We start from the raw sequence: 24,857 nt of genomic DNA on the forward strand, positions 1-24,857 counted from the left end.
ACATTATTAGTTACAATGGTTTAGTTTGAACAGGCAGACTGGCACTAAGAACAGAGGGAATGTTTCCCCAGTCAGCTCCATTATTAGTTACATTGGTTTAGTTTGAACAGGCAGACTGGCACTAAGAACAGAGGGAACGTTTCCCCAGTCAGCTCCATTATTAGTTACATTATTAGTTACATTGGTTTAGTTTGAACAGGCAGACTGGCACTAAGAACAGAGGGAACGTTTCCCCAGTCAGCTCCATTATTAGTTACATTGGTGTAGTTTGAACAGGCAGACTGGCACTAAGAACAGAGGGAACGTTTCCCCAGTCAGCTCCATTATTAGTTACATTGGTTTAGGTTGAACCGGCAGACTGGCACTAAGAACAGAGTGAACGTTTCCCCAGTCAGCTCCATTATTAGTTACATTGGTTTAGTTTGAACAGGCAGACTGGCACTAAGAACAGAGGGAACGTTTCCCCAGTCAGCTCCATTATTAGTTACATTGGTTTAGTTTGAACAGGCAGACTGGCACTAAGAACAGAGGGAACGTTTCCCCAGTCAGCTCCATTATTAGTTACATTGGTTTAGTTTGAACAGGCAGACTGGCACTAAGAACAGAGGGAACGTTTCCCCAGTCAGCTCCATTATTAGTTACATTGGTTTAGTTTGAACAGGCAGACTGGCACTAAGAACAGAGGGAACGTTTCCCCAGTCAGCTCCATTATTAGTTACATTGGTTTAGTTTGAACAGGCAGACTGGCACTAAGAACAGAGGGAACGTTTCCCCAGTCAGCTCCATTATTATTTACATTGGTTTAGTTTGAACAGGCAGACTGGCACTAAGAACAGAGGGAACGTTTCCCCAGTCAGCTCCATTATTAGTTACATTGGTTTAGTTTGAACAGGCAGACTGGCACTAAGAACAGAGGGAACGTTTCCCCAGTCAGCTCCATTATTAGTTACATTGGTTTAGTTTGAACAGGCAGACTGGCACTAAGAACAGAGGGAACGTTTCCCCAGTCAGCTCCATTATTATTTACATTGGTTTAGTTTGAACAGGCAGACTGGCACTAAGCACAGAGGGAACGTTTCCCCAGGCAGCTCCATTATTAGTTACATTATTAGTTACATTGGTTTAGTTTGAACAGGCAGACTGGCACTAAGAACAGAGGGAACGTTTCCCCAGTCAGCTCCATTATTAGTTACATTGGTTTAGTTTGAACAGGCAGACCGGCACTAAGAACAGAGGGAACGTTTCCCCAGTCAGCTCCATTATTAGTTACATTGGTTTAGTTTGAACAGGCAGACTGGCACTAAGAACCGAGGGAACGTTTCCCCAGTCAGCTCCATTATTAGTTACATTGGTTTAGTTTGAACAGGCAGACTGGCACTAAGAACAGAGGGAACGTTTCCCCAGTCAGCTCCATTATTAGTTACATTATTAGTTACATTGGTTAAGGTTGAACAGGCAGACTGGCACTAAGAACAGAGGGAACGTTTCCCTAGTCAGCTCCATTATTAGTTACATTGGTTTAGTTTGAAGAGGCAGACTGGCACTAAGAACAGAGGGAATGTTTCCCCAGTCAGCTCCATTATTAGTTACATTGGTTTAGTTTGAACAGGCAGACTGGCACTAAGAACAGAGGGAACGTTTCCCCAGTCAGCTCCATTATTAGTTACATTGGTTTAGTTTGAACAGGCAGAATGGCACTAAGAACAGAGGGAACATTTCCCCAGTCAGCTCCATTATTAGTTACATTGGTTTAGTTTGGTTTAGTTTGAACAGGCAGACTGGCACTAAGAACAGAGGGAACGTTTCCCCAGTCAGCTCCATTATTAGTTACATTGGTTTAGTTTGAACAGGCAGACTGGCACTAAGAACAGAGGGAAAGTTTCCCCAGTCAGCTTCATTATTAGTTACATTGGTTTAGTTTGAACAGGCAGACTGGCACTAAGAACAGAGGGAACGTTTCCCCAGTCAGCTCCATTATTAGTTACATTGGTTTAGTTTGAACAGGCAGACTGGCACTAAGAACAGAGGGAACGTTTCCCCAGTCAGCTCCATTATTAGTTACATTGGTTTAGTTTGAACAGGCAGACTGGCACTAAGAACAGAGGGAACGTTTCCCCAGTCAGCTCCATTATTAGTTACATTGGTTTAGTTTGAACAGGCAGACTGGCACTAAGAACAGAGGGAACGTTTCCCCAGTCAGCTCCATTATTAGTTACATTGGTTTAGTTTGAACAGGCAGACTGGCACTAAGAACAGAGGGAACGTTTCCCCAGTCAGCTCCATTATTAGTTACATTGGTTTAGGTTGAACAGGCAGACTGGCACTAAGAACAGAGGGAACGTTTCCCCAGTCAGCTCCATTATTAGTTACATTGGTTTAGTTTGAACAGGCAGACTGGCACTAAGAACAGAGGGAACGTTTCCCCAGTCAGCTCCATTATTAGTTACATTGGTTTAGTTTGAACAGGCAGACTGGCACTAAGAACAGAGGGAACGTTTCCCCAGTCAGCTCCATTATTAGTTACATTGGTTTAGTTTGAACAGGCAGACTGGCACTAAGAACAGAGGGAACGTTTCCCCAGTCAGCTCCATTATTAGTTACATTATTAGTTACAATGGTTTAGTTTGAACAGGCAGACTGGCACTAAGAACAGAGGGAATGTTTCCCCAGTCAGCTCCATTATTAGTTACATTGGTTTAGTTTGAACAGGCAGACTGGCACTAAGAACAGAGGGAACGTTTCCCCAGTCAGCTCCATTATTAGTTACATTATTAGTTACATTGGTTTAGTTTGAACAGGCAGACTGGCACTAAGAACAGAGGGAACGTTTCCCCAGTCAGCTCCATTATTAGTTACATTGGTGTAGTTTGAACAGGCAGACTGGCACTAAGAACAGAGGGAACGTTTCCCCAGTCAGCTCCATTATTAGTTACATTGGTTTAGGTTGAACCGGCAGACTGGCACTAAGAACAGAGTGAACGTTTCCCCAGTCAGCTCCATTATTAGTTACATTGGTTTAGTTTGAACAGGCAGACTGGCACTAAGAACAGAGGGAACGTTTCCCCAGTCAGCTCCATTATTAGTTACATTGGTTTAGTTTGAACAGGCAGACTGGCACTAAGAACAGAGGGAACGTTTCCCCAGTCAGCTCCATTATTAGTTACATTGGTTTAGTTTGAACAGGCAGACTGGCACTAAGAACAGAGGGAACGTTTCCCCAGTCAGCTCCATTATTAGTTACATTGGTTTAGTTTGAACAGGCAGACTGGCACTAAGAACAGAGGGAACGTTTCCCCAGTCAGCTTCATTATTAGTTACATTGGTTTAGTTTGAACAGGCAGACTGGCACTAAGAACAGAGGGAACGTTTCCCCAGTCAGCTCCATTATTAGTTACATTGGTTTAGTTTGAACAGGCAGACTGGCACTAAGAACAGAGGGAACGTTTCCCCAGTCAGCTCCATTATTAGTTACATTGGTTTAGTTTGAACAGGCAGACTGGCACTAAGAACAGAGGGAACGTTTCCCCAGTCAGCTCCATTATTATTTACATTGGTTTAGTTTGAACAGGCAGACTGGCACTAAGCACAGAGGGAACGTTTCCCCAGGCAGCTCCATTATTAGTTACATTATTAGTTACATTGGTTTAGTTTGAACAGGCAGACTGGCACTAAGAACAGAGGGAACGTTTCCCCAGTCAGCTCCATTATTAGTTACATTGGTTTAGTTTGAACAGGCAGACCGGCACTAAGAACAGAGGGAACGTTTCCCCAGTCAGCTCCATTATTAGTTACATTGGTTTAGTTTGAACAGGCAGACTGGCACTAAGAACCGAGGGAACGTTTCCCCAGTCAGCTCCATTATTAGTTACATTGGTTTAGTTTGAACAGGCAGACTGGCACTAAGAACAGAGGGAACGTTTCCCCAGTCAGCTCCATTATTAGTTACATTATTAGTTACATTGGTTAAGGTTGAACAGGCAGACTGGCACTAAGAACAGAGGGAACGTTTCCCTAGTCAGCTCCATTATTAGTTACATTGGTTTAGTTTGAAGAGGCAGACTGGCACTAAGAACAGAGGGAATGTTTCCCCAGTCAGCTCCATTATTAGTTACATTGGTTTAGTTTGAACAGGCAGACTGGCACTAAGAACAGAGGGAACGTTTCCCCAGTCAGCTCCATTATTAGTTACATTGGTTTAGTTTGAACAGGCAGAATGGCACTAAGAACAGAGGGAACATTTCCCCAGTCAGCTCCATTATTAGTTACATTGGTTTAGTTTGGTTTAGTTTGAACAGGCAGACTGGCACTAAGAACAGAGGGAACGTTTCCCCAGTCAGCTCCATTATTAGTTACATTGGTTTAGTTTGAACAGGCAGACTGGCACTAAGAACAGAGGGAAAGTTTCCCCAGTCAGCTTCATTATTAGTTACATTGGTTTAGTTTGAACAGGCAGACTGGCACTAAGAACAGAGGGAACGTTTCCCCAGTCAGCTCCATTATTAGTTACATTGGTTTAGTTTGAACAGGCAGACTGGCACTAAGAACAGAGGGAACGTTTCCCCAGTCAGCTCCATTATTAGTTACATTGGTTTAGTTTGAACAGGCAGACTGGCACTAAGAACAGAGGGAACGTTTCCCCAGTCAGCTCCATTATTAGTTACATTGGTTTAGTTTGAACAGGCAGACTGGCACTAAGAACAGAGGGAACGTTTCCCCAGTCAGCTCCATTATTAGTTACATTGGTTTAGTTTGAACAGGCAGACTGGCACTAAGAACAGAGGGAACGTTTCCCCAGTCAGCTCCATTATTAGTTACATTGGTTTAGTTTGAACAGGCAGACTGGCACTAAGAACAGAGGGAACGTTTCCCCAGTCAGCTCCATTATTAGTTACATTGGTTTAGGTTGAACAGGCAGACTGGCACTAAGAACAGAGGGATCGTTTCCCCAGTCAGCTCCATTATTAGTTACATTGGTTTAGTTTGAACAGGCAGACTGGCACTAAGAACAGAGGGAACGTTTCCCCAGTCAGCTCCATTATTAGTTACATTGGTTTAGTTTGAACAGGCAGACTGGCACTAAGAACAGAGGGAACGTTTCCCCAGTCAGCTCCATTATTAGTTACATTGGTTTAGTTTGAACAGGCAGACTGGCACTAAGAAAAGAGGGAACGTTTCCCCAGTCAGCTCCATTATTAGTGCAATGCCCCTTAAAGTGTTTCTCTGTGCTACCCAGTGTGGCGGGTTTCTCTTAGAATACAAACCGTAGTGGAACAACAGTTTTAGTAAGTAACACAGTTGGACCCAAAACCATAATCAGTGCTCTAACTCCCCTTAGTGGTGGTCTGAGGTGGTGATGCAGGGTACCGTATTAAACCAGACATTACCTCTAACTCCCCCTAGTGGTGGTCTGAGGTGGTGATGCAGGGTACCGTAATAAACCAGACATTACCTCTAACTCCCCCTAGTGGTGGTCTGAGGTAGTGATGCAGGGTACTGTACTAAACCACACATTACCTCTAACTCCCCCTAGTGGTTGTCTGAGGTAGTGACGCAGGGTACTGTACTAAACCACACATTACCTCTAACTCCCCCTAGTGGTGGTCTGAGGTAGTGATGCAGGGTACTGTACTAAACCACACATTACCTCTACCTCCCCCTAGTGGTGGTCTGAGGTAGTGATGCAGGGTACCATACTAAACCACACATTACCTCTAACTCCCCCTAGTGGTGGTCTGAGGTAGTGATGCAGGGTACTGTAATAAACCACACATTACCTCTAACTCCCCCTAGTGGTGGTCTGAGGTAGTGATGCAGGGTACTGTAATAAACCACACATTACCTCTAACTCCCCCTAGTGTTGGTCTGAGGTAGTGATGCAGGGTACTGTAATAAATCACACATTATCTCTAGCTCCCCCTAGTGGTGGTCTGAGGTAGTGATGCAGGGTACTGTAATAAACCACACATTACCTCTAACTCCCCCTAGTGTTGGTCTGAGGTAGTGATGCAGGGTACTGTAATAAATCACACATTATCTCTAGCTCCCCCTAGTGGTGGTCTGAGGTAGTGATGCAGGGTACTGTAATAAACCACACATTACCTCTAACTCCCCCTAGTGGTGGTCTGAGGTAGTGATGCAGGGTACCATACTAAACCACACATTACCTCTAACTCCCCCTAGTGGTGGTCTGAGGTAGTGATGCAGGGTACTGTAATAAACCACACATTATCTCTAACTCCCCCTAGTGGTGGTCTGAGGTAGTGATGCAGGTTACTGTAATAAACCACACATTACCTCTAACTCCCCCTAGTGGTGGTCTGAGGTAGTGATGCAGGGTACTGTAATAAACCACACATTATCTCTAACTCCCCCTAGTGGTGGTCTGAGGTAGTGATGCAGGGTACTGTAATAAACCACACATTATCTCTAACTCCCCCTAGTGGTGGTCTGAGGTAGTGATGCAGGGTACCGTAATAAACCACACATCACCTCTAACTCCCCCTAGTGGTTGTCTGAGGTAGTGATGCAGGGTACCGTAATAAACCACACATTACCTCTAACTCCCCCTAGTGGTGGTCTGAGGTAGTGATGCAGGGTACTGTAATAAACCACAAATTACCTCTAACTCCCCCTATTGGTGGTCTGAGGTAGTGATGCAGGGTACTGTAATAAACCACACATTACCTCTAACTCCCCCTAGTGGTGGTCTGAGGTAGTGATGCAGGGTACTGTACTAAACCACACATTACCTCTACCTCCCCCTAGTGGTGGTCTGAGGTAGTGATGCAGGGTACTGTAATAAACCACACATTACCTCTAACTCCCCCTAATGGTGGTCTGAGGTAGTGATGCAGGGTACTGTACTAAACCACACATTACCTCTAACTCCCCCTAGTGGTGGTCTGAGGTAGTGATGCAGGGTACTTTAATAAACCACACATTACCTCTACCTCCCCCTAGTGGTGGTCTGAGGTAGTGACGCAGGGTACTGTAATAAACCACACATTACCTCTACCTCCCCCTAGTGGTGGTCTGAGTTAGTGATGCAGGGTACTGTAATAAACCAAACATTACCTCTACCTCCCCCTAGTGGTGGTCTGAGGTAGTGATGCAGGGTACTGTAATAAACCACACATTACCTCTACCTCCCCCTAGTGGTGGTCTGAGGTAGTGATGCAGGGTACTGTAATAAACCACACATTACCTCTACCTCCCCCTAGTGGTGGTCTGAGGTAGTGATGCAGGGTACTGTACTAAACCACACATTACCTCTAACTCCCCCTAGTGGTGGTCTGAGGTAGTGATGCAGGGTACTGTACTAAACCACACATTACCTCTAACTCCCCCTAGTGGTGGTCTGAGGTAGTGATGCAGGGTACTGTAATAAACCACACATTATCTCTAACTCCCCCTAGTGGTGGTCTGAGGTAGTGATGCAGGGTACTGTACTAAACCACACATTACCTCTAACTCCCCCTAGTGGTGGTCTGAGGTAGTGATGCAGGGTACTGTACTAAACCACACATTACCTCTAACTCCCCCTAGTGGTGGTCTGAGGTAGTGATGCAGGGTACTGTACTAAACCACACATTATCTCTTCCATCTCATAGTGTTACAGTTGATATTGATATCCAAAGTCACATTTGATTTCATCCACCAAGTCAGTATGTGTGAATTGGATTGTGGTTTTCTGTAGATTCATGTTCATTGAATTTCTATTGAACTTTGAAAGCTGAGACCCTCAGATTAAAATAGAGTTGGGTTCACCCTAGTAAACTATAGGAGGATATATGGCTGATATCTCAGTCTATTGGCTTCACCCTAGTAAACTATAGGAGGATATATGGCTGATATCTCAGTCTATTGATGTAATAGAGTTTAGTTCACCCTAGTAAACTATAGGAGGATATATGGCTGATATCTCAGTATGTTGATGATGTAATAGAGTTTACCTACATCATCATTATTGCACAGACTTTCACACACAACTCACCCCTCTGTCTTCTGAGCTCCTCTGTAGACAGAAGACAGTAGATAAAACATGATGTATTATGGGTACTAGAACATGAAGACAGACTACATCCTCTCTATTCTGACCTCCTCTGTAGACAGTAGATAAAACATGATGTATTATGGGTACTAGAACATGAAGACAGACTACATCCTCTCTATTCTGACCTCCTCTGTAGACAGTAGATAAAACATGATGTATTATGGGTACTAGAACATGAAGACAGACTACATCCTCTCTATTCTGACCTTCTCTATAGACAGTAGATAAAACATGATGCATTATGGGTACTAGAACATGAAGACAAACTATATCCTCTCTATTCGACAGTAGATAATAATGTTGGTAATGTTGAATATTACATGAATACAGAGACAACACTTACCCAGCTGTTTAGTCAGGTTTTGAATGAGTTCATCTAGGGGGGAAATATTCAGTCAGCTTCAGGTCAAAAATAAATATAGCCAGATGGTAGATAGGAATCAGGCCCTTCCTCTCTACCCAGTAGAGGACTGGTCACCCCTCAGAGCCTGGTTCCTCTCTAACCAGTACAGCCAGTAGAGGACTGGTCACCCCTCAGAGCCTGGTTCCTCTCTAACCAGTACAGCCAGTAGAGGATGGGTCACCCCTCAGAGCCTGGTTCCTCTCTACCCAGTACAGCCAGTAGAGGACTGGTCACCCCTCAGAGCCTGGTTCCTCTGGTCTACCCAGTAGAGGACTGGTCACCCCTCAGAGCCTGGTTCCTCTGGTCTACCCAGTACAGCCAGTAGAGGACTGGTCACCCCTCAGAGTCTGGTTCCTCTGGTCTACCCAGTACAGCCAGTAGAGGACTGGTCACCCCTCAGAGCCTGGTTCCTCTGGTCTACCCAGAAGAGGACTGGTCACCCCTCAGAGCCTGGTTCCTCTGGCCTACTCAGTACAGCCAGTAAAGGACTGGTCAACCTTCAGAGCCTGGATCCTCTGGTCTACCCAGTACAGCCAGTAGAGGACTGGTCACCCCTAAGAGCCTGGTTCCTCTCTACCCAGTAGAGGACTGGTCACCCCTCAGAGCCTGGTTCCTCTCTACCCAGTAGAGGACTGGTCACCCCTCAGAGCCTGTTTCCTCTGGTCTACTCAGTACAGCCAGTAGAGGGCTGGTCGCCCCTCAGAGCCTGGCTCCTCTGGTCTACCCAGTACAGCCAGTAGAGAGGTTCTTACCCAGGTGATAGACTAGATAAGGTTTATATTCCAGTGATATGTAACCAGAGGTAGAGAGGTTCTTACCCCGGTCGTTGACAACGTCAGGTTCCAGATCCAGTAGAATCCTGTAAAAGTCTGATTTCACCTGGTTCCCTCCTGAGTCTAGAGCCTGGTACAACCGTATCATCTGGTCCTGTCTGGTCCTAGCAGCATGGATCTCAGTGTACCTCTCAGAACGGATCAAGTAAAATGCCATGGGAATCACCATGGTAACACTCTGGATGAGGTGAACCTTGTTTCTGTTCACAAAGCGGACATCACCTAGACAGGAAAGAAAACAGATGTAGAGTTATATACTGTAGAACAAGAGGACATTACTAGTCAGGTTAGATGTACAGGACATTACTAGTCAGGTTAGATGTAGAGGACATTACTAGTCAGGTTAGATGTAGAGTTATACACTGTAGAACAAGAGGACATTACTAGTCAGGTTAGATGTAGAGTTATATACTGTAGAACTAGAGGACATTACTAGTCAGGTTAGATGTAGAGGACATTACTAGTCAGGTTAGATGTAGAGTTATATATTGTAGAACAAGAGGACATTACTAGTCAGGTTAGATGTAGAGGACATTACTAGTCACGTTAGATGTAGAGTTATAGAGTGTAGAACAAGAGGACATTACTAGTCTGGTTAGATGTAGAGTTATATACTAAAGAACAAGAGGGCATTACTAGTCAGGTAAGATGTAGAGGACATTACTAGTCAGGTTAGATGTAGAGTTATATAGTGTAGAACAAGAGGACATTACTAGTCAGGTTAGATGTGGAGGACATTACTAGTCAGGTTAGATGTAGAGGACATTACTAGTCAGGTTAGATGTAGAGTTATATACTGTAGAACAAGAGGACATTACTAGTCAGGTTAGATGTAGAGTTATATACTGTAGAACAAGAGGACATTACTAGTCAGGTTAGATGTAGAGGACATTACTAGTCAGGTTAGATGTAGAGAACATCACTAGTCAGGTTAGATGTAGAGGACATTACTAGTCAGGTTAGATGTAGAGTTATATACTGTAGAACAAGAGGACATTACTAGTCAGGTTAGATGTAGAGGACATTACTAGTCAGGTTAGATGTAGAGTTATATACTGTAGAACAAGAGGACATCACTAGTCAGGTTAGATGTAGAGGACATTACTAGTCAGGTTAGATGTAGAGGACATTACTAGTCAGGTTAGATGTGGAGTTATATACTGTAGAACAAGAGGACATCACTAGTCAGGTTAGATGTAGAGGACATTACTAGTCATGTTAGATGTAGAGGACATCACTAGTCAGGTTAGATGTAGAGGACATTACGAGTCAGGTTAGATGTAGAGGACATTACTAGTCAGGTTAGATGTAGAGTTATATACTGTAGAACAAGAGGACATCACTAGTCAGGTTAGATGTAGAGGACATTACTAGTCAGGTTAGATGTAGAGGACATTACTAGTCAGGTTAGATGTAGAGTTATATACTGTAGAACAAGAGGACATTACTAGTCAGGTTAGATGTAGAGGACATCACTAGTCAGGTTAGATGTAGAGGACATTACTAGTCAGGTTAGATGTAGAGGACATTACTAGTCAGGTTAGATGTAGAGTTATATACTGTAGAACAAGAGGACATTACTAGTCAGGTTAGATGTAGAGGACATCACTAGTCAGGTTAGATGTAGAGGACATTACTAGTCAGGTTAGATGTAGAGGACATTACTAGTCAGTTTAGATGTAGAGTTATATACTGTAGAACTAGAGGACATTACTAGTCAGGTTAGATGTAGAGTTATATACTGTAGAGCAAGAGGACATTACTAGTCAGGTTAGATGTAGAGGACTTTACTAGTCAGGTTAGATATAGAGGACATTACTAGTCAGGTTAGATGTAGAGTTATGTACTGTAGAACAAGAGGACATTACTAGTCAGGTTAGATGTAGAGTTATGTACTGTAGAACAAGAGGACATTACTAGTCAGGTAAGATGTAGAGGACATTACTAGAGGACATTACTAGTCAGGTTTGATGAAGAGATATATACTGTTGAACAGTTGACCCATCAGTATTATAGTATTAAACCATGAGGTCTGTGATTAACAGTTGACCCATCAGTATTATAGTAATAATCCATGAGGTCTGTGATTAACAGTTGACCCATCAGTATTATAGTAATAAACCACGAGGTCTGTGATTAACAGTTGACCCATCAGTATTATGGGAGGTATGCCCTGTCAGAGAGGTGTTTCTGGGAGATATGCCTTGTCAGAGAGGTGTTCCTGGGAGATATGCCCTGTCAGAGAGGTGTTTCTGGGAGATATGCCCTGTCAGAGAGGTGTTTCTGGGAGATATGCCCTGTCAGAGAGGTGTTCCTGGGTGATATGCCCTGTCAGAGAGGTGTTCCTGGGAGATATGCCCTGTCAGAGAGGTGTTTCTGGGAGATATGCCCTGTCAGAGAGGTGTTTCTGGGAGATATGCCCTGTCAGAGAGGTGTTCCTGGTGGTGGTCTGAGGTAGTGATGCAGGGTACTGTACTAAACCACACATTACCTCTAACTCCCCCTAGTGGTGGTCTGAGGTAGTGATGCAGGGTACTGTAATAAACCACACATTACCTCTAACTCCCCCTAGTGGTGGTCTGAGGTAGTGATGCAGGGTACTGTACCAAACCACACATTACCTCTAACTCCCCCTAGTGGTGGTCTGAGGTAGTGATGCAGGGTACCGTACTAAACCACACATTACCTCTAACTCCCCCTAGTGGTGGTCTGAGGTAGTGATGCAGGGTACCATACTAAACCACACATTACCTCTAACTCCCCTAGTGGTGGTCTGAGGTAGTGATGCAGGGTGCTGTAATAAACCACACATTACCTCTAACTCCCCCTAGTGGTGGTCTGAGGTAGTGATGCAGGGTACTGTACTAAACCACACATTACCTCTAACTCCCCCTAGTGGTGGTCTGAGGTAGTGATGCAGGGTACCATACTAAACCACACATTACCTCTAACTCCCCCTAGTGGTGGTCTGAGGTAGTGATGCAGGGTACCATACTAAACCACACATTACCTCTAACTCACCCTAGTGGTGGTCTGAGGTAGTGATGCAGGGTGCTGTAATAAACCACACATTACCTCTAACTCCCCCTAGTGGTGGTCTGAGGTAGTGATGCAGGGTACTGTACTAAACCACACATGACCTCTAACTCCCCCTAGTGGTGGTCTGAGGTAGTGATGCAGGGTACTGTAATAAACCACACATTACCTCTAACTCCCCCTAGTGGTGGTCTGAGGTAGTGATGCAGGGTACTGTAATAAACCACACATTACCTCTAACTCCCCCTAGTGGTGGTCTGAGGTAGTGATGCAGGGTACTGTACTAAACCACACATTACCTCTAACTCCCCCTAGTGGTGGTCTGAGGTAGTGATGCAGGGTACTGTAATAAACCACACATTACCTCTAACTCCCCCTAGTGGTGGTCTGAGGTAGTGATGCAGGGTACTGTAATAAACCACACATTACCTCTAACGCCCCCTAGTGGTGGTCTGAGGTAGTGATGCAGGGTACTGTAATAAACCACACATTACCTCTACCTCCCCCTAGTGGTGGTCTGAGGTAGTGATGCAGGGTACTGTACTAAACCACACATTACCTCTACCTCCCCCTAGTGGTGGTCTGAGGTAGTGATGCAGGGTACTGTAATAAACCACACATTACCTCCAACTCCCCCTAGTGGTGGTCTGAGGTAGTGATGCAGGGTACTGTACTAAACCACACATTACCTCTACCTCCCCCTAGTGGTGGTCTGAGGTAGTGATGCAGGGTACTGTAATAAACCACACATTACCTCTAACTCCCCCTAGTGGTGGTCTGAGGTAGTGACGCAGGGTACTGTACTAAACCACACATTACCTCTAACTCCCCCTAGTGGTGGTCTGAGGTAGTGATGCAGGGTACTGTAATAAACCACACATTACCTCTAACTCCCCCTAGTGGTGGTCTGAGGTAGTGATGCAGGGTACTGTAATAAACCACACATTACCTCTAACTCCCCCTAGTGGTGGTCTGAGGTAGTGATGAAGGGTACTGTACTAAACCACACATTACCTCTAACTCCCCCTAGTGGTGGTCTGAGGTAGTGATGCAGGGTACTGCACTAAACCACACATTATCTCTTCCATCTCATAGTGTTACAGTTGATATTGATATCCAAAGTCACATTTGATTTCATCCACCAAGTCAGTATGTGTGAATTGGATTGTGGTTTCCTGTAGATTCATGTAGATTCCCTAGTAAACTATAAGAGGATATATGGCTGATATCTCAGTCTATTGGGTTCACCCTAGTAAACTATTCTCTACTAGCCAGTAGAGGACTGGTCACCCCTCAGAGCCTGGTTCCTCTGGTCTACCCAGTACAGCCAGTAGAGGACTGGTCACCCCTCGGAGCCTGGTTCCGCTCTACCCAGTACAGCCAGTAGAGAGGTTCTTACCCAGGTGATAGACTAGATAAGTTTTATATTCCAGGGATATGTAAGCAGAGGTAGAGAGGTTCTTACCCAGGTGATAGACTAGATAAGGTTTATATTCCAGTGATATGTAACCAGAGGTAGAGAGGTTCTTACCCAGGTCCCTGACAACGTCAGGTTCCAGATCCAGTAGAATCCTGTAAAAGTCTGATTTCACACTTCTTGAGTCTTCTGCTTCTTCTAGGGTCTGGTACAACAGTCTCATCTGGTCCTGGCTGGTCATCTGGTTGATACTGATGTCACAGTACAACTCCTCATAGAACAGCTCATACATGATGGGCTTTACCATGGTAACCCTCTGAATGAGTTGATCCTTATGGTAGTCCACAAATGTGGCACCTGAAAACAGATGTAGAGTTATATACTGTAAACAAGAGGACATTACTAGTCAGGTTAGATGTAGAGGACATTACTAGTCAGGTTAGATGTAGAGTTATATACTGTAGAACAAGAGGACATTACTAGTCAGGTTAGATGTAGAGGACATTACTAGTCAGGTTAGATGTAGAGTTATATACTGTAGAACAAGAGGACATTACTAGTCAGGTTAGATGTAGAGTTATATACTGTAGAACAAGAGGACATTATTAGTCAGGTTAGATGTAGAGTTATATACTGTAGAACAAGAGGACATTACTAGTCAGGTTAGATGTAGAGTTATATACTGTAGAACAAGAGGACATTACTAGTCAGGTTAGATGTAGAGGACATTACTAGTCAGGTTAGATGTAGAGGACATTACTAGTCAGGTTAGATGTAGAGTTATATACTTTAGAACATGAGGACATTACTAGTCAGGTTAGATGTAGAGTTATATACTGTAGAACGAGAGGACATTACTAGTCAGGTTAGATGAAGAGTTATATACTGTAGAACTAGAGGATATTACTAGTCCGGTTAGATGTAGAGGACATTACTAGTCAGGTTAGATGTAGAGGACATTACTAGTCATGTTAGATGTAGAGGACATTACTAGTCAGGTTAGATGTAGAGTTATATAGTGTAGAACTAGAGGACATTACTAGTCAGGTTAGATGTAGAATTATATACTTATTTTCGTTATGTGAATCACAGGGATTTGGGACAGCCTTAACCTCTTGGATCTCTAGGTGCGCTATTTCATTTTTGGATTAAAAACGTTCCCGTTTTAAGCCCAATATTTTGTCACGAAAAGATGCTCGACTATGCATATTATTGACCGGTTTGGAAAGAAAACACTCCGAAGTTTCAGAATCTGCAAAGATATTGTCTGTAAGTGCCCCAGAACTCATTCTACAGGCGAAACCAAGATGATACGTCAACCAGGAAATGAGCAGAATCTCTGAAGCTCTGTTTTCCATTGTCTCCTTATATGGCTGTGATTGCGCAAGGAATGAGCCTACACTTTCTGTCGTTTCCCCAAGGCGTTTGCAGCATTGTGACGTATTTGTAGGCATATCATTGGAAGATTGACCATAAGAGACTACATTTTCCAAGTGTCCTGGTGTCCCTGCGTCGGAATTGGAGCGTAAAGCCAGGTGCAATTCTTTTTCCATTTGAGAGCAAGGAGAAACCAGGCTTCCACGAAGGATATATCATCGAAGAGATATGTGGAAAAACACCTTGAGGATTGATTCTAAACCACGTTTGCCATGTTTCAGTCGATATTATGGAGTCAATTTGGAAAAAAAGTTCGCGTTTTGAGGGCTGAATTTTCGTTTTTTTTTTTTTTTTTTTTTTTTGGTAGCCAAATGTGATGTACAAAACTGAGCTATTTCTAATACACAAATAATCTTTTTGGAAAAACTGAGCATCTGCTATCTAACTGAGAGTCTCCTCATTGAAAACATCAGAAGTTCTTCACAGGTAAGTTATTTTATTTGAAGGCTTTACTTGTTTTTGTGATAGTTGCCTGCTAAATGCTAACGCTAATGCTAACGCTAAATGCTACGCTAGCTAGCTACTGTTACACAAATGATTGTTTTCCTATGGTTGAAAAGCATATTTTGAAAATCTGAGATGACAGTGTTGTTAACAAAAGGCTAAGCTTGAGAGATAGCATATTTATTTCATTTCATTTGCGATTTTCATGAATAGTTAACGTTGCGTTATGGTAATGAGCTTAGGTCTATAAATAGAATCCCAGATCCGGGTTTGGTCGTCGCAACAGGTTAACTGTTCATCCATAACCCATACCTGTTCATGTTAACTGAACTAGTCGGAATGCTCTCGTCGGAATGCTCTAGTCAGAATGCTCTAGTCAGAATACAGGAAGGCTTTATAAACTCAGCAAAAAAAAGAAACGTCCCTTTTCAGGACTTTGTCTTTCAAAGATAATTTGTAAATATCCAAATAACTTCACAGATCTTCATTGTAAAGGGTTTAAACACTGTTTCCCATGCTTGTTAACCTCTCTGGCCCACCCGGGACGCAACCGCACCCCCTGCCAACAATAAATGCAAATGCGCTACGCTAAATGCTAATAGCACTCGTTAAAATTCAAACGTTCATTAAAACACACATGCAGGGTATTGAATTAAAGCTACACTCGTTGTGAATCTAGCCAACGAGTCAGATTTGTAAAATGCTTTTCGGCGAAAGCATTAGTAGCTATTATCTGATACCAGGCAACACCCCGAAATACCAGAAGGGGACGTAAACAAAGGAATTAGCGTAGCCGGCGCTACACAAAACGCAGAAATAAAATATAAAACATTCATTACCTTTGACGAGATTCTTTGTTGGCACTCCTATATGTCCCATAAACATCACAATTGGGTCTTTTTTTCTCGATTAAATCGGTCCATATATACCCAAAATGTCCATTTATGAACACCGTCAGATCCAGGAAAAACACAGTTTTTAAACGACACGTTATTTTTTTAAATAAAAAAAAAGTTGCCTATAAACTTTGACAAAACACTTCAAACTACTTCTGTAATCCAACTTGAGGTATTACTAAACGTTAATAAACGATCAAATTGATCACGGAGCGATCTGTATTAAATAGGCACAAGTTTGAAAAACGTAGCCAACTTTACCGGTTCCATTTTTCACAGCTGTGGACCTGACAACCGGATGTGGCTATTACTCAGATGACCAAGGATTTAGTTGAATCGAAATCACAACACTGGCGACATCGTGTGGAAGCTATAGGAACTGTAATCTTACCCTTAAGTATTTTTCCTTCCAATAGACAATACATAGACTGGCGGATTGATTTTTTCTCCGTCAAAAAAGTGACCAGGTTCTCTGGCGATTTTGACCACGGAACTTGTTCTGTTATAGTCACAGACACCATTGAACCAGTTCCAGAAACTTCAGAGTGTTTTCTATGCACACATACTAATCATATGCATATACTATATTCCTGGCATGAGTAGCAGGACGTTGAAATGTTGCGCGATTTTTAACAGAATGTTGAAAAAAGTAGCCCGATCTCTAAGAGGTTTTAAATGAACCATAAACAATGAATGAACATGCACCTGTGGAACGGTCGTTAAGACAATAACAGCTTACAGACGGTAGGCCTGCAGATGTGGCCAGGGCAATAAATTGCAACGTCCGTACTGTGAGACAGCTAAGACAGCGGTACAGGGAGACAGGACGGACAGCTGATCGTCCTCGCAGTGGCAGACCACGTGTTACATCACCTGCACAGGATCGGTACACCCGAACATCACACCTACGGGACAGGTACAGAATGGCAACAACAACTGCCAGAGTTATACCAGGAACGCATAATCCCTCCATCAGTGCTCAGTCTGTCCACAAAAGGCTGAGAAAGGCAGGTCCTCACCAGATATCACCGTCAACAACATCGCCTATGGGCACAAACCCAACGTCGCTGGACCAGACAGGACTGGCAGAAAGTGCTCTTCACTGACGACTCGTGGTTTTGTCTCAGCAGGAGTGATGGTCAGATTCACGTTTATCGTCAAAGGAATGAGTGTTACACCGAGGCCTGTACTCTGGAGAGGGATCGATTTGGAGGTGGAGGGCCCGCCATGGTCTGGGGCGATGTGTCACAGCATATTCGGACTGAGCTTGTTGTCATTGCAGGCAATCTCAACGCTGTGCGTTACAGGGAAGACATCCTCCTCCCTCACGTGGTACCCTTCCTGCAGGCTCATCCTGACATGACCCTCCAGCATGACAATGCCACCAGCCATACTGCTCATTATGTGCGTGATTTCCTGCAAGACAGGAATGTCAGTGTTCTGCCATGGCCAGCGAAGAGCCCGTATCTCATTCCCATTGAGCACGTCTGGGACCTGTTGGATCGGAGGGTGAGGGCTTGGGCCATTCCCCCCAGAAATGTCTGGGAACTTGCAGGTGCCTTGGTGGAAGAGTGGGGTAACATCTCACAGCAATAACTGGTACAGTCCATGAGGAGGAGATGCATTGCAGTACTTAATGCAGCTGCTGGCCACACGGTTACTTTTGATTTTGACCCCCCTTTGTTCAGGGACACATTATTCCATTTCTGTTAGTCACATGTCTGTGGAACTTGTTTAGTTTATGTCTCAGTTGTTGAATCTTATGATCATACAAATATTTACACATGTTAAGTTTGCTGAAAACAAACACAGTTGACAGTGAGAGGACGTTTCTTTTTTTGCTGAGTTTTTTATATATCTAAGTGTTACGGTTTTCTTCTATCTCCTCCTCTGACGAGGAGGTGTAGCAAGGATCGGACAAAAATGCAGCGTGGTAATTTTGATAATTGTTTAATAAACAAAATAAACACGAACAATACAAAACAAGAAACGTAACACGAAAACCTAACCAGCCTATCTGGTGCGAACAAACACAGAGACAGGAACAATCACCCACGAAACACTCAAAGAATATGGCTGCCTAAATATGGTTCCCAATCAGAGACAACGATAAACACCTGCCTCTGATTGAGAACCACTCCAGACAGCCATAGACTATTCTAGATAACCCTACTATATCACAATCCCGATACCGACAAAAAAAACAAGACAAAACACACCGCATAATAAACCCATCTCACCAGGGCGTGACAGAACCCCCCCCCCCCCCCCCCCCCAAGGTGCCGACTCCCGGCCGCACACCTAAACCCATAGGGGAGGGTCCGGGTGGGCGTCTGTCCACGGTGGCGGCTCCGGCGCGGGACGTGGACCCCACTCCAACAAAGTCTTAGTCCCCTTGCATCGCGTCCTTTGATTGGCGAACCTCGCCGCCGACCTTGGCCTAGTAACCCTCACCAAGGGCCCCACTGGACTGAGGGGCAGCTCGGGACTGAGGGGTAGCTCGGGACTGAGGGGAAGCTCGGGACTGAGGGGAAGCTCGGGACTGAGAGGAAGCTCAGGCAGGTAGTTGGCTCTGGCAGATCCTGGCTGACTGGCGGCTCTGGCTGCTCCATGCTGACTGGCGGCTCTGGCGACTCCATGCTGACTGGCGGCTCTGGCGGCTCCTTGCAGACTGGCAGGCTCTGGCGGCTCCTTGCAGACTGGCGGCTCCTTGCAGACTGGCGGCTCTGGCGGCTCCTTGCAGACTGGCGGCTCTGGCGACTCCTTGCAGACTGGCGGCTCTGGCGGCTCCTTGCAGACTGCCGGCTCTGGCGGCTCCTTGCAGACTGGCGGCTCTGGCGGCTCCTTGCAGACTGGCGGCTCTGGTGGCTCCATGCAGACTGGCGGCTCTGGCGGCTCCTTGCAGACTGGCAGCTCTGGCGGCTCCTTGCAGACTGGCGGCTCCTTGCAGACTGGCGGCTCCTTGCAGACTGGCGGCTCCTTGCAGACTGGCGGCTTCTTGCAGACTGGCGGCTCCTTGCAGACTGGCAGCTCCTTGCAGACTGGCAGCTCCTTGCAGACTGGCAGCTCTGGCTGCGCTGAACAGGCGTAAGACTCCGGCAGCGCTGTAAAGGAGGAAGGCTCCGGCAACGCTGTAGAGGAGGAAGGCTCTGGCAGCGCTGTAGAGGATGAAGGCTCCGGCAGTGCTGGACAGACGAAGCGCACTGAAGGCCTGGTGCGTGGTGCTGGAACTGGTGGTACTGGGCCTAGAACACGCACAGGAAGCCTGGTGCGGGGAGCTGCCACCGGAGGGCTGGTGTGTGGAGGTGGCACAGGATGGACCGGACCGTGAAGGCGTACTGGAGATCTTGAGAGCAGGGCTGGCACAGGACGTGCAAGGCTTGGGAGGTGCACAGGAGGCCTGGTGCCGACTAACAGTCGACTAACACTCACCTCAGGACGAGTATGGAGCGCTGACCCAGGTGCCATCAAATCCCAACACGCTACGCCGGGCAAATTTCGTGCCTAATGCACCAACACAGCAACTCCCTCATAACTCTCTCCTCCGATTTCCCGATTAACTCCTTCACAGTCTCTGCTTCGCTCACCTCCAAAACCGGCTCTGGTTCTGGTTTCCTCCTTGGCTCCTTACGATAAACAGGGGGAGTTTGCTCAGGACTCCTGACTCTGCAACACTCTCCCTGTGCCCCCCTCCAAGAAATTTTTGGGGCTGACTCTCAGGCTTCCTTCCACACCGCTGTGTTCGTCTCTCCAACTCCATTCTCCTATAACCCTCTTCGCACTGCTCCAGCAAATCCCAGGCGGGCTCCGGCACTCTTCCGGGGCCGACCGCCCACCTGTCTATTTCCTCCCAAGTCGTATAATCCAGACTTCGTTGCTCCTGCTAGCGCTGCCTGTCACCACGCCGCTTGGTCCTGTTGTGGTGGGTGATTCTGTTACGGTTTTCTTTTATCTTCTCCTCTGAATAGGTGTAGCAAGGATCGGACCAAAATGCAGCGTTGTATTTTTGATACATGTTTAATGAACGAAATAAACACGAACAATACAAAACAAGAAACGTAATACGAAAACCTAACCAGCCTATCTGGTGCGAACAAACACAGAGACAGGAACAATCACCAACGAAACACTCAAAGAATATGGCTGCCTAAATATGGTTCCTAATCAGAGACAACGATAAACACCTGCCTCTGATTGAGAACCACTCCAGACAGCTATAGACTATTCTAGATAACCCTACTATATAACAATCCCAATACCTACAAAAAAAACAAGACAAAATACATTATAAACCCATGTCACACCCTGGCCTGACCAAAAATAATAAAGAAAACACTAAATACTAAGACGAGGGCGTGACAGTAAGATATACAGCCAGGGCTGGTCACCCCTCACAGCCTGGTTCTTCTCTACCCAGTACAGCCAGTAGAGGGCTGGTCACCCCTCAGAGCCTGGTTCCTCTCTACCCAGTACAGTCGGTAGAGGACTGGTCACCCCTCAGAGCCTGGTTCCTCTGGTCTACCCAGTACAGCCAGTAGAAGTCTGGTCTCCCCTCAGAGCCTGGTTCCTCTGGTCTACCCAGTACAGCCAGTAGAGGACTGGTCTACCCCCAAAGCCTGGTTCCTCTCTATCCAGTACAGCCAGTAGAGGACTGGTCACCCCTCAGAGCCTGGTTCCTCTCAAACCAGCACAGTCAGTAGAGGACTGGTCACCCCTCAGAGCCTGGTTCCTCTCTACCCAGTACAGTCAGTAGAGGACTGGTCACCCCTTAGAGACTGGTTCCTCTCTACCCAGTATTGCCAGTAGAGGGCTGGTCGCCCCTCAGAGCCTGGTTCCTCTGGTCTACCCAACACAGCCAGTAGAGAGGTTCTTACCCAGGTGATAGACTAGATAAGGTTTATATTCCAGTGATATGTAACCAGAGGTAGAGAGGTTCTTACCCAGGTGATAGGCTAGATAAGGTTGATATTCCAGTGATATGTAACCAGAGGTAGAGAGGTTCTTACCCAGGTGATAGACTAGATATGGTTTATATTCCAGAGATATGTAACCAGAGGTAGAGAGGTTCTTACCCAGGTGATAGACTAGATAAGGTTTATATTCCAGTGATATGTAACCAGAGGTAGAGAGGTTCTTACCCAGGTGATAGACTAGATAAGGTTTATATTCCAGTGATATGTGACCAGAGGTAGAGAGGTTCTTACCCAGGTGATAGACTAGATAAGGTTTATATTCCAGTGATATGTAACCAGAGGTAGAGAGGTTCTTACCCAGGTGATAGACTAGATAAGGTTTATATTCCAGTGATATGTAACCAGAGGTAGAGAGGTTCTTACCCAGGTGATAGACTAGATAAGGTTTATATTCCAGTGATATGTAACCAGAGGTAGAGAGGTTCTTACCCAGGTGATATACTAGATAAGGTTTATATTCCAGTGATATGTAACCAGAGGTAGAGAGGTTCTTACCCAGGTGATAGACTAGATAAGGTTTACATTCCAGTGATATGTAACCAGAGGTAGAGAGGTTCTTACCCAGGTCGATGACAACGTCAGGTTCCAGATCCAGTAGAATCCTGTAAAAGTCCGATTTCACCTTGTCCCTTCTTGAGTCTAGAGCCTCGTACAACAGTTTCATCTGGTCCTGTCTGGTCCTGGCAGCATGGATCTCAGAGTACCTCTCAGAACGGATCAAGTAAAATGCCATGGGAATCACCATGGTAACATTGTGAATGAGGTGAACCTTGTTTCTGTTCACAAACTGGACATCACCTAGACAGGAAAGAAAACAGATGTAGAGTTATATACTGTAGAACAAGAGGACATTACTAGTCAGGTTAGATGTAGAGGACATTCATAGTCAGGTTAGATGTAGAGGACATTACTAGTCAGGTTAGATGTAGAGGACATTACTAGTCAGGTTAGATGTAGAGGACATTACTAGTCAGGTTAGATGTAGAGTTATATAGTGTAGAACAAGAGGACATTACTAGTCAGGTTAGATGTAGAGGACATTCATAGTCAGGTTAGATGTAGAGGACATTACTAGTCAGGTTAGATGTAGAGGACATTACTAGTCAGGTTAGATGTAGAGGACATTACTAGTCAGGTTAGATGTAGAGTTATATACTGTAGAACAAGAGGACATTACTAGTCAGGTTAGATGTAGAGTTATATACTGTAGAACAAGAGGACATTACTAGTCAGGTTAGATGTAGAGTTATATACTGTAGAACAAGAGGACATTACTAGTCAGATTAGATGTAGAGTTGTATACTGTAGAACAAGAGGACATTACTAGTCAGGTTAGATGCAGAGTTATATACTGTAGAACAAGAGGACATTACTAGTCAGGTTAGATGTAGAGGAAATTACTAGTCAGGCTAGATGTAGAGTTATATACTGTAGAACAAGAGGACATTACTAGTCAGGTTAGATGTAGAGTTATATACTGTAGAACAAGAGGACATCACTAGTCAGGTTAGATGTAGATGTAGAGTTATATACTGTAGAACAAGAGGACATTACTAGTCAGGTTAGATGTAGAGAACATTACTAGTCAGGTTAGATGTAGAGTTATATACTGTAGAACAAGAGGACATTACTCGTCAGGTTTGATGTAGAGTTATATACTGTAGAACAAGAGGACGTTACTAGTCAGGTTAGATGTAGAGTTATATACTGTAGAACAAGAGGACATTACTAGTCAGGTTAGATGCAGAGTTATATACTGTAGAACAAGAGGACATTGCTAGTCAGGTTAGATGTAGAGGACATTACTAGTCAGGTTAGATGTAGAGGACATTACTAGTCAGGTTAGATGTAGAGTTATATACTGTAGAACAAGAGGACATTACTAGTCAGGTTAGATGTAGAGTTATATACTGTAGAACAAGATGACATTACTAGTCAGGTTAGATGTAGAGTTATATACTGTAGAACAAGAGGACATTACTAGTCAGGTTAGATGTAGAGTTATATACTGTAGAACAAGAGGACATTACTAGTCAGGCTAGATGTAGAGTTATATACTGTAGAACAAGAGGACATTACTAGTCAGGTTAGATGTAGAGTTATATACTGTAGAACAAGAGGACATCACTAGTCAGGTTAGATGTAGATGTAGAGTTATATACTGTAGAACAAGAGGACATTACTAGTCAGGTTAGATGTAGAGGACATTACTAGTCAGGTTAGATGTAGAGTTATATACTGTAGAACAAGAGGACATTACTCGTCAGGTTTGATGTAGAGTTATATACTGTAGAACAAGAGGACGTTACTAGTCAGGTTAGATGTAGAGTTATATACTGTAGAACAAGAGGACATTACTAGTCAGGTTAGATGCAGAGTTATATACTGTAGAACAAGAGGACATTACTAGTCAGGTTAGATGTAGAGGACATTCATAGTCAGGTTAGATGTAGAGGACATTACTAGTCAGGTTAGATGTAGAGGACATTACTAGTCAGGTTAGATGTAGAGGACATTACTAGTCAGGTTAGATGTAGAGTTATATAGTGTAGAACAAGAGGACATTACTAGTCAGGTTAGATGTAGAGGACATTCATAGTCAGGTTAGATGTAGAGGACATTACTAGTCAGGTTAGATGTAGAGGACATTACTAGTCAGGTTAGATGTAGAGGACATTACTAGTCAGGTTAGATGTAGAGTTATATACTGTAGAACAAGAGGACATTACTAGTCAGGTTAGATGTAGAGTTATATACTGTAGAACAAGAGGACATTACTAGTCAGGTTAGATGTAGAGTTATATACTGTAGAACAAGAGGACATTACTAGTCAGATTAGATGTAGAGTTGTATACTGTAGAACAAGAGGACATTACTAGTCAGGTTAGATGCAGAGTTATATACTGTAGAACAAGAGGACATTACTAGTCAGGTTAGATGTAGAGGAAATTACTAGTCAGGCTAGATGTAGAGTTATATACTGTAGAACAAGAGGACATTACTAGTCAGGTTAGATGTAGAGTTATATACTGTAGAACAAGAGGACATCACTAGTCAGGTTAGATGTAGATGTAGAGTTATATACTGTAGAACAAGAGGACATTACTAGTCAGGTTAGATGTAGAGAACATTACTAGTCAGGTTAGATGTAGAGTTATATACTGTAGAACAAGAGGACATTACTCGTCAGGTTTGATGTAGAGTTATATACTGTAGAACAAGAGGACGTTACTAGTCAGGTTAGATGTAGAGTTATATACTGTAGAACAAGAGGACATTACTAGTCAGGTTAGATGCAGAGTTATATACTGTAGAACAAGAGGACATTGCTAGTCAGGTTAGATGTAGAGGACATTACTAGTCAG

The 24,857-nt window shown here is 44.4% G+C and overlaps 1 protein-coding gene across 1 annotated transcript; it reads right to left on the reverse strand.

Annotated features, from left to right (window-relative positions):
- Window positions 1–7,993: 7,993 nt before the first annotated feature.
- On the reverse strand, window positions 7,994–22,290 carry LOC139399885 (uncharacterized; the record flags this gene model as incomplete). Its single annotated transcript, XM_071145007.1, has 5 exons — window positions 7,994–8,014; window positions 8,397–8,429; window positions 9,275–9,511; window positions 13,857–14,099; window positions 22,054–22,290. Coding segments are annotated over 5 exons (771 nt in total), but the record flags the coding sequence as incomplete, so codon positions are not given.
- Between the last annotated feature and the right edge of the window lie 2,567 nt (window positions 22,291–24,857).

The sequence above is a fragment of the Oncorhynchus clarkii genome, unplaced genomic scaffold (genome assembly GCF_045791955.1).
Source record: "Oncorhynchus clarkii lewisi isolate Uvic-CL-2024 unplaced genomic scaffold, UVic_Ocla_1.0 unplaced_contig_9929_pilon_pilon, whole genome shotgun sequence".
Classification (NCBI taxonomy): Eukaryota; Metazoa; Chordata; class Actinopteri; order Salmoniformes; family Salmonidae; genus Oncorhynchus; species Oncorhynchus clarkii.